The sequence below is a fragment of the Schistocerca cancellata genome, chromosome 6 (assembly GCF_023864275.1).
Source record: "Schistocerca cancellata isolate TAMUIC-IGC-003103 chromosome 6, iqSchCanc2.1, whole genome shotgun sequence".
NCBI classification, from domain to species: domain Eukaryota; kingdom Metazoa; phylum Arthropoda; class Insecta; order Orthoptera; family Acrididae; genus Schistocerca; species Schistocerca cancellata.
Window position 1 is genome coordinate 284,709,865 of NC_064631.1, and position 11,156 is coordinate 284,721,020.

Genomic DNA, 11,156 nt, shown 5'->3' on the forward strand with positions numbered 1-11,156 from the left:
GAGATGAAGAGAAGACCACAACAACCGCCACATAGAATTCAGAATTTTTCCTCTAGCATTTCTCAGCTCTCCCTCCCAGTCTGACACATAGTAATAGTTATGCAACCTTTCTAGTTTCTACATGTTTTTGTCACGTGTTTTACCTAATAAATAAATATTTCTCTCAGGTCTATTCTGTGTAATTTTAAAGGTCAACTCAAAATGGTTGATTTTCCCTATAATTTATAACTATTTTCTTAATTTCATTGCATGTGAACTTTTCCCCCCCCTCCACACCTTGTGTTCTTCAATAACAATATAAAACATGGAGTGTTTATGTTCTTAAATCATTAATAAAAATTATGAATTTTACCAGTTTAATTTTAATTATGGATAAATTTAATGCCTTCTCCACAGAGTTACGTAACTGCTCTGTCGTCAGTCTGCGAATGCTGTAGCTGTAGACAGTGACACTGCGTCCAGGAGAATTGTCATTCATTAAATATATAGAAGTACAAATGTACAATTGTTAAAAATTTCTGAACAGTCTTTACTATTATTCACAACTGTGTCCTCTTCTTGGCTCTGTATATTCTATTTTCATTAGTACTTCTGTTGGGCAATTTATTCCATTAATTGTGCAATCTTCAGAGCTTCCAATCCTGTCTTCTGAATGTTGTTCCTTGTAGGTCAGCTTATCTTTTCGTCTAGGCAACTACCATATCTGTTTTCTTTAGCCCATTTCTTTTTATTCATGAAATTCAGGCTTTACTGTTGTACACTTCACTGGCCTGTGTGCTAGTGTGTTGCTGTTGGGTGACACACTTCTTATTTGCAGTGGGGAAATATAAACATACATGTATTAGGCTTGTCAAATATCACTATTCATCCCTGTTAAAAATTCTTGCTTCCTAGGTAAAAGCTGTCAAAGCCGTTATACATGCTCAAAGTCATAGCAGCTGTACTGTTCTGAAATTAGATTTTCTCTCTTATGACAAGTTTGTTTGCACCAAATGATTTCAGATATACTTTTCCGTTGTACAATAATGAGTGAGCAAATTCCTTGATTTGTTATGCAACACAAAATGTGATTACCAAGGTAAACTGTACTGGCGTATTGCAGGCAAATTTCACCTATCTGGTCTGATAGAGCTCTGTCTCTGCACTCAGGTTTATATTTTATGTGCTTTTCGAAATTAGAATCTTGTACCACAAGGTGTCATGATCATGATGTTTTGGTTGTTAGTGTTAATCAGTTCATTGTTTGCCTTCTGTGTTTGTAGGTGTTCATTGTGCCATTGATTGCTTAGTTAGAACAAGTCATATGTATCAGTCTTTCTATAAGAAAAAAGAAAGGATAATTCTAAAAATTATTTTCATTAATTGTGATTTAATCAGCATAGGAGAAAACTGATTTACTTCTACTGATGAATGTCCACAAATTACAGAAAGTTATTCATTTTAAGTATATGTATTGTATGATTTAAATTATTAAATAAGTTATAAGGCATATAGTATCTTTGAGTTTATTTGCTAGACATGAAGGCCTATATCACAGCACCAGGAGGAGTTGACAAATGTCTGCTGATCCTCAATGAGAAGGTGAGTTAGCAGAAAGTAGCATTTCTGTCCAGATGCTCCGCTTAACCTTCTAGTATATGCTGGGTGATACTAACTGAGTTAACTATGCTTTCAATTGTCATCACATTGGTGTAGCCCATGGAACCTGCAGTAACACTTAACACTTACAGCAAATAATGCAGTTGATTAATTATGTAGTTTTGTCAACAAAAGCCAGTAGTTGGCTTTTTAATATTCTCCTTTCTTTTGCTTTCTTCTTGAATGAATAACCATTTTGAAAATAATTGTAATCATAGGATACTTTTGATAAATTATGGATTTTGTAAATTGAGATAACAGAAATAGTACTTAAAAATGAGGTTTGGTGTTTTCATTATCCGATTTTAAATTAATGGGCATATCCATGTCAAATTTTTAAATCACCACCAAAATGTGACATTTGCATGCTGTTGATGAACCCATCGGTAGTGGTGTTAACAAATATTTTGTGTCTGTGTGTTAAAAAGTCTGCATTGGGTCTGTAGAGTAATATGAACTGTGTAGAATAATATTGTTTCCAGATATACCTGTGATGTGATGTAAGTCTTGCTGGGAGGTGTTTGTGTGTACACAACCTCTTTTCAAACTTTCAAATTGGTTGCCTTCCTTAATAAAATTAAGTTACTGAACTTTGTTGAAATAAGGAAACAAAATGTTAAGCCTTTCATGTAGTGACTTGCAGATGTCTTGTTATGCTGAAAGTCAGGTCACAGGACAGAGAAACATATCTTAAGGTGACATTGGATGTGCTGCTTTGTCAGTTTTGTGAGTGTTGTTCTTGAAAATATCCTATCAAGCTGTGTAATACCAGATTAAATATTGTTGTCATTTATTTATGATTTCTATTTCTGATGCAGATAGTCAACCAGGTGACTCCAGCAGCAGAAGAACCTCAGGCCCCTGAAGAAGAAAGTACAGAAACGATGGTCCCTGCTGATGTGCAATGCCAGTCACCTCTTCCCAATGTAATACAGACTCCAGAAATGGAGGAAGCTGGTGCCAGTGACAGTGGAGCAACACGGGAGGCCCCATTAGCAGCAAGCAGCCCATCAGTTCCTGTTGCTCCCAGCCTCAGCCCACCAGCCGTTGTTAATTTTTCGCAGAGCCGCGAGATTTGGCGCCGCAGGGCTGAAGCGGCTTCTGCCTGTTCACTTACACCTAAGCCTACCCAAGCTCCTTCACCTGTCCCGTCACCGTCACCCGTACCGACACTTCGACAGAAACAGACCCCTGATCTCGTGATGGACTTGCCTGACAAGTCACCGTCGCCACCCGACGAAAGCAATCGAAGTACTGGACCGGAAAGTCCAGATATGACCACTGCTGCTGAGCGTTTTGCCAAACAGAACCAGTGTACACTTAAAAAGAACACAAAGGTCAGTAGTGTGGCATCTGCGTGTCCTGCAGCTGGTACCCAGCAACAAACAGATGCACAGACACAGACACAACGTGCACGTCAGGCTGTGTCTCCTGCAACCAAGCCTGCACCACCACCATCAAAGCCTCAGGTAAAAGTCAAGCCACAAGTCTTGAGAAAGCCAGTTCTGCCAGCAGCACCAGTTCAACCCTCACCAGAACCCATTCGTAAGGATAGGCCTACCTCTCAGGAACAACATGCAGCTGACTGAAGAGGCTGTAGTTACAGTCAGTTGAATTGGTGCTAAATTGTTTGCACTAATACAGGAATTATATTATAGTCATCCTCAAGATACAGTAAAGATGTACCTTCAGATTTCTTTTCAAAAAATAAAACTCTTGCTTTGTGAACTTGGATCCACAGCTGCAGTTATGGCCATGTACAGACAATACTCAACATATATGTACTTTGCAGTGTGTCATGGTGGCCTTGCCAATTGGTGGTGCCTGGTACTCCCTCCTTGCTAAAGTAATATAGTAGTGACATTTATGATAGTATATATATATACATATATATATATATATCATCCTCTGTTAGTCTGAATAAAAATAAAAGGATTGCAGAGGTTATTTAACATTTTGTGGCAGTAAAGATGTTTGTTACATCAAGATATTTTTTATCCTTAATGTGTGTAATGTTAGTGATGTGGCTGTGCTAGTATTGTGCTGAATTTTTGATGTATGGCTCTTCATAAAGCAATCCCTTTCATAAGCTTTTATAACTTCCTTATTGCTGTCTAACTATGAGTTTATTTGTATTCTCTGCCATTAGTACTTTTCATCATAGGCATCCCTGTCATATGTACAAAGGAAAGGAAAGTAACTTTTAACTTTAGTGTTACTATTTCTTATTCTTACTATTCTGTGTAGCATTAATCTAATTCATATTTTTTGGTACTCTTGCTTTTCTCATTTTGTTTCTGATCCTCTTCGTGATAATAAGAGAACTTTTACTTTCAAGGTGCCATAAATTTCTCTGTCACAAATATAAATGTGTCACATTGTGCTTGGCTGTTGTAACAAAATTGTAAGCTGTTGTAACAAAATTGTAAGCTGTTCGTATCCACTATTTGTAATAGTACGTACAGTACTTCAAAGCAGTTGTTAACATTATATTATGAATGAAAAGTATGTAATGGATATCATCAGTAGTTCTTCAGTATGGGCATATTGTGAACTGTCATTGGTGAAAACCTCTCTCAGAAAATTTGATCACTCATTCGTTTAAATTCTTGTATCAACATATTTTTCATCTCACACAGAGCTTCTTGCTATTCTAGATTTTACAACAGAATGTAGCTTTCTTGATCTTTCTTTCTTACTAATTAATGAATTTTTTCCAACATTTCTGTCCTTGTTGGTGGGCGAAATTCGATATTTGTGTTTTGTATTGAACAAAATGTGTCTCATGCTTGATGTTGTTTGATAACTATCATTTTGTTATATTAGAGTTATTTTAAAAGACTGAACTTTGTAATAAATATATTCACATAACTGTGTACAATAATGTATGTGCTGATTGTAGCATAAATGTAGGTTTTCTATTGACACTGTTATCTGTTTGTGTGTGTGTGTGTGTGTGTGTGTGTGTGTGTGTGTGTGTGTGTGTGTGTGTGTGTGTTTGTGTCACATTAGATAGAATGACATAAGCTATCTACTATGAACTGACAGAATGGTACTATTAAAATTGTCTGATTTTACAATAAGTGTAGAGTTGATGATATGTGATGTATTTTTGCATGTTTATGAAGATAGTCACAACTTTGTAGTTCCATTGAACTGGCTTTTGTTAAATGAAATGATCCAACCTCTAGTTCAGTTTTTATCAGTATTATGTACAAAAATCGCCTAAGATCATGAGGCCTAAGTTGAGCCCCTCTTACCTTACAGATAACTGCTCAAGTGTATCACAATTAAATATTTTGCTGTAAATTTCAGTCAGTGATATGAACATTTGCATGATTTTGTTAAAATACAGACATTTGATTCTGGTAACACTATTCTCCTATTGTAAATGTGATAATTGCTCTTGTTCTTTACTTGGAGAGATTATTCATGTACTCAGTAATACTTGAATATGATGTAAAAAAAATTGAGTCATTTATGTAAATTCTGCTTATACCCATTCTTTCATGTGATACTTAACATTTCTGTGTAGAATAAGTTTTTTCTGTTACTTGTAAAAAGATGTTACTGCAACCACTGTGGAAGAAGTTCAGTGCTGATATAAAATATTTCCATGATTTGTCTTATTGCCAAATTATGAATTTTTGTTCCAGAAAACATTTGAAAATTCCTTAAAACTTTATTTGGTGAGTGCAGAGACACACCATATATTTTTTTCTTTCTTTTTTCTTTTTATTATTTAAGTAGTAGTTACCAGAGATTAAAAAACACATTTATCCCCAAAATCTTTCATTGGTTAAGTTTAATTGTGAATGAGTGAATTGTTAACAATATTGTTATATGAATTACTTTGTCACCTAATTTATACTCAAATATAACTGTACAATAATCTGTTTCTAAGTATGCAAATCTTTCTCTATGGACTCAACAGCAATATGAGATTAGATGTGAAATGAACTAGATTCTGAAGGGATTTCACATTACTTTAAGCTGCTATTTTTGTGTGTGTATGGTGTGATACATGGTTTCCACTGAAAGATTTTATATGCAGGGAATTCATACAGTATGCAACTTGTATTACAATTGCTGGAGGAATATGTATACATCTAAATATATGTGAACAGTTTCTTATTTCTGTGTTATCCAACTCCTGTTAGGAACAGAACATGGTCAAAAATATGTAACATATTACCATTTTCTCTTCTATCATAAAATGTATTTGCATGTTACCACTTAATAATACCCATGAGTCCAAGAGGTAGCTTACTTCATAGGACTGTGTACTCGGAAAGGTTCTAGGAAGAGTTAGTATACTATCAGATGATAGTACAAAGCCACTTCTGTTAGGAGCTGCAGTGTCAGTTATTAATATTGTTAGCTTGGGGTCATAGAAGAGAGAGAAAATTGTTTGGTATATAAATAGAACTGTAATGGGGCCAGCAGTAAGGCCATTAAACATCTACAGGTGAGATGTGCCACTATGATGGAAACATAAATATCTGCCACTCTGAACCCGAATCAATTTTTGTAATAGAGGAAGAGAGAGATAAATAATAACAAGAACACAGACCCATCATATTATGGGTAGAGTAGCCTTTGTCACTTAGTGACAGACAGAGTTCACATTCAATGGAGACTGCTTGCCATTTCATTTATTAGTTTCCAGCATATGTTCCTGAGAGACTTGAAACATAGTTTTTGTTGTAGAAGGAAAACACATTAAGAATGTATTTAGGACCTTAAAGAAGATATGAATATTTTATGTTACTGTTTTTAAATTACCATGATAAGAAAAAATTAAAAGAACTTCCAAAATAGCTTTCTGTTCACAGACCAGCCTTATTATTGTTTGGTAATAGTATGTCTCTCCAGGATTTTTTCCCTGTCTAGTCTTTTTATAGATCATCATCAAAATATTATGTTGAAATAAGGTTCTCCCTTTTCTACTTACTTCTGAAAGACAAAGATTTTTGTCAACTGATAATTTGTTGGCACCGATCAGATTTTTGAAAATGGATTACTTCATATCATTTCAGAGATTTTCCTTGCAAATGTGTTATTGAAATCTAAGTGACTCATTCTGTCTGCTGTACCCTTTCCTCAGTTTGATACAAAGACATAGGTTTACAGGGAATTTGGACAACCCATCTTAAAAGTCTACAACATTATTGTCTGCCAAATTATTTCCAACCTATATAAATTCTGTTCACTGAAACATTGTTTTGCAGTAACCCAACTAATACAAAGGATACTGTAAAAGGTGACTAGAGATTTGATATATTGTTACATCTGAAAAGATTTTTGAGAGACCATTACCAGTCACAAATATTTTTGTTGACTAGATATTAAAGTTGGTCTTCAGTCTTGGCATTCGCTGTGGCCATCTATGTTCATATGAAATGGCCGTCTCCTAGTGGCATGTTCAGTTACTTCCATGCCTCCATAGAACTTGTTAAGTACAGTTTATCAACTTGCAAAGGAACTTAAAACACATCAATGCAATCAACTCTAAAACTTTAATACCTATGTTTATTTGTGTTAACTGTTTTTCGTATTGTCACTGTAGCATAAAGATGAGGTTTTACCTTGAAAGAAGTTGCTTTATTACATAATTGTGGCAGCTGACAAAAATTTGTGACTGGTAGGAGTCTCCAAAAAACTTTTCCATATTTTTGAAACAGTCATGGTTCATTAACACTTAATATCTCTTTAAATTGTTACATCTTATGCCAAAGCCATTAAAACATACACATTCTGACTTGCCTGACCAAGGAAGGCAGTGTTGATAATTCACTTGTCAGCATATGAATTGCTTCCGACAGAGAGAAAAAATAATCAAGCTCTGTTGGGAAGGGTATTTTACATGGTGGATCACAGACTACTTTGAGATGAAAAGATTATTCTTCTGCAGTTGTATGTGTGTCACTCCCTGACCTCAGGAAGTAAATTTCATTTTTTTTTTATAAGTGTGTTTTATAACCTGTGTCACTTCTCATGTATCACCGAGTGCAGCCTTTATACCTTTCCAAAATATTTGGTTTATTATGTCAAGTTCATTAAGAAGAAAAACACCCATTTTGGTTGCAGTTGGCATGTACATAAATAGAGGCCACTGTCGTATGGCTATAATGTGTACAATTACCAGAACTAGTCAAAAAGCTTAGAGCTTATATCAGTAACCAAATTGACTGAATGTAATAATCACACTTTATGTCATAACAGAAAATATCTTTAAAGATTGTTGAAACACTCTTGAAATTTCTGCTAGTGTTTTTGCTCACAATGCGAAGATCCTATACTTTATTATGCATAACTTAAATCTTTCATTGTTGCAGAATTTTCAGGTGATACATGTTTATTCCTACAACAGAGTATTGTAACTTGATATACACAGTGGTAATAAGCTGATAAATTTTGGTGTTATTGTATCTTCAGTTAAATAACATTTAATGGTGAGATGATTGCTTGACGTAAAATATTCAGTGAAATAGAGATTCATGCTTAAACCATTACAGGGTAACAACTGAATAAATGCTGTATAATGTTCACGGTAGTTGCTGTGTGTGATATGAAGGAAACTTGTGGCCTGCAACATATTAGTTACACTTCTGTTCTGCTGATTTATACGGTGCTCTGAATAATGTGATGATGTAATAGACATCAACACAGAAATAAAGATTTTGGCAAGAAGCAATATGTATGGAGGGCCCACTGACGTGGTCAGTGTGGGTACATTATGAAAAATTGGGGGGGGGGGGGGGGGGGGGAGTTATTTAAATTGAATTCATGTAATTACCAGTGCATTTGGAACCGACTAAGGAAAGGACTTACCTCAGAATTTAATAATTTACTCAGTTCAATTTTATCACCATTTTCTCAACCATCCCGCTTTTCCCTCCCTTTTTGTCTCTCTTTCTGTTTCCTTTCCACTAAGTTCCTAATTGCATTATGCATTCCACTTTTCATTTTTCTTCTTCTTTAAGCCAGCTTTACTTTTCACTGTGTTCCTTCTATCATTTCTAAACTGAAGGTGGCACTGTGTTTCTCTTCAACCCCCCCCCCCCCCCCCCCCCCCACTTTTTCTGATGTCTTCCCTTCTTCTTAGTCTCTCTTATTGTTATGACTGTTGGGCTCTCTCAGTCTGGGGTCTCCTTTCCATCACCCCACAACCAATGCCTCCTTCCTCTCGAAGGAATGAATGTTTAAGTTTCAAGCTAATAGTTGCCCCTAGTATTTACAGGGCCCTCCTTACTTTCCAGCTCTTCGTAAGTAAAGGAATGCAATGATGTAAAGGACATTTGATTCTTTTTGTAATAGATTTTTAGTAAATCTTGTAAAAATGGTTTAACAATTGTTGTTAATTACTGTAAAATTTTCTATGTTTTTGTATTATGTCATTGCTCTTGTTGCTTTTTCCTGACAATTTGGCTCTGCTGTTGAAGTTTCCTTCCTGGTATGGCTGTGACTGTCAGATTAGGCCCCGGCAGAAGATTAGCAGTGGGCTTAAACACCAGTAGAGGACAAGGAGAACAATAATGTTCAGACACCTAGAACACTTTTTGATACTTGGCTGTGCAACATATTAGGTAGTTACTGTTATCTTGTTAAAGACAGTAATTTGGCTGCATTGACTTCAGCCAATTCAGACACCATTGGTGATGATGACAGGTATTGCACAGTTGGCCTCCATAACTAGCACATTTTGTAACTAGTGAACGTAGTACTTTACAGAACTAATGACCCAACTCTTCACCTTTTTAACATAAGGCCAAACTTAATTCTATAAACTATTTTATTGTAATTACAGAGTTCCATATCACTGATCTGTTTTTCAGAAGATCTGTTCAGTACTATGGGAAATACTATTCACAAATTTTGCAATTGGTTCAACTGCTCAATTGACAAAAGTATTGGATAGTAACTAAAAGCAAGTTTTTTAAGTTTTTTATGTCCACCCCCCAAAACAACTTACATGTTGTCTATTTAAAGTAAACACCATTTTTATTTTTCTTTTTTTAAGTTTATGTAAAATTATGGCTGGAGTGTGGAGCAAGTAAGAGGAAATTTCACGCTACTTCATATAGATATGTTTCAAGAAATAATGAATTTGGGATGTCAGGGGCCGAACAATGACAGATAAATACTTTCAGAGTTTAGTTCATTCTACCTTTAATAGATTTTGTTATTACTGTATTGATACTACTAGTAAAGACTCAAAATCAAAGATCTGAAATACCTACAGGATTTTATATCTGCATACAGATTTGCTTTACTATCCAGGTGGAGAATTACAGAATGTTTCATAGTCGTGATCAGAAGGAAACATTTATATGTCAAATTATATACAAATTTGTTTTGTATGCTGACTTTTTTCCCTACATGACTGGAAAGCCTGTAATATAGTATGTATTTAAGTTAGAACTAATCCAAAGTATGCTGTAGATGCTTCATTTACGTATACCCTCCAACATTCAACGAAACTTGTATTTTTTAAATATTTGCCTTTTTAGACTTTTGTAATGTGTGTATATCATTGTACCAATGTTAATAAGGGAACATAACACCAAAGTTAATATAAATTATAATCAATGAATATTTTGGACAATTGTAATTGTGTAACTGATGGAATCAGCTTCCAAGTTCAGTATTATTCATTGTAGAGGAATGATGGAATGTGTTTTATATTATGTATTTTTAATGTTGCCATTATTCGGGCAGCTGTCCTTTGTTTATACAACTAACTGTAGCATTTGGATATGTATACTACTTCAGAGTTCAAGCTGTAAGTATGTAATAAACTAATCTGAAGTTGAATGCCAGTTTGTTTTTCCATCCTCTATTGTACCTGTAAGCTCAAGAAAAGCTGTGTAACTGTACTTGAATGATGTGGATATTGACAAAAGATAGTGGGAACTACATGTACCAAAAGGAAAATTCACTTGAGATAATTTAACAAAAAATTGAGGCAGAATTGCTGTCAATTTTTTACTTTAAGGCGATACAAGGTGTGTGTGTGTGTGTGTGTGTGGGGGTTATTTGTTCGCAATCTTGGTATCGGTGCTGGAAAGCTTCAACTGTTAGGTCCTTTAACTTGTCAGTCACTTTATTTTGAGTGTTCTCCAAAACTGCAAAACGATGTCTTTGTTAAGACTTTTTTTTCAATTCCAGGAAGAGAAAAAGGTCACAAGGTCTCAGATCAGGTGAATATGGGGCCTGTGAAATAACAGGAATGCCTATATTTGCCTTTTATCTAGTTATTCAGTTCCAATGTTTGAAATAAGACATTTCACACACATAACAGTGAATATTTATTTCTGTCATTGATCTTCTCACATTGCACTATTTTATGTTAGTTTTCAGCACTATGTTTCTCTCTGTCTCATATTATTATGTCTTTCATTTGTGGATTTTGTAATAGAACTATGTTATCTATTTATTTTTATATTTCTCTAACATTTTTTAAAGCATCTGGAAGTAAGTTCTGGGTTGTACATGTTCCTGCTCGAGCCACACCG

At 34.9% G+C, this 11,156-nt stretch overlaps 1 protein-coding gene across 3 annotated transcripts in view; it reads left to right on the top strand.

Annotated features, from left to right (window-relative positions):
- Window positions 1–10,641, top strand: part of LOC126088500 (SLIT-ROBO Rho GTPase-activating protein 1-like) — a 703,657-nt gene extending 693,016 nt beyond the window's left edge. For all 3 annotated transcript variants that reach the window (XM_049906639.1, XM_049906641.1, XM_049906642.1), the window contains exon 15: window positions 2,457–10,641. In XM_049906639.1, the coding sequence (XP_049762596.1) occupies window positions 2,457–3,227 (771 nt within the window). In that variant the 3' untranslated portion in view covers window positions 3,228–10,641. The remainder of the gene's footprint in view (window positions 1–2,456) is intronic.
- The last annotated feature ends 515 nt before the right edge of the window (window positions 10,642–11,156 follow it).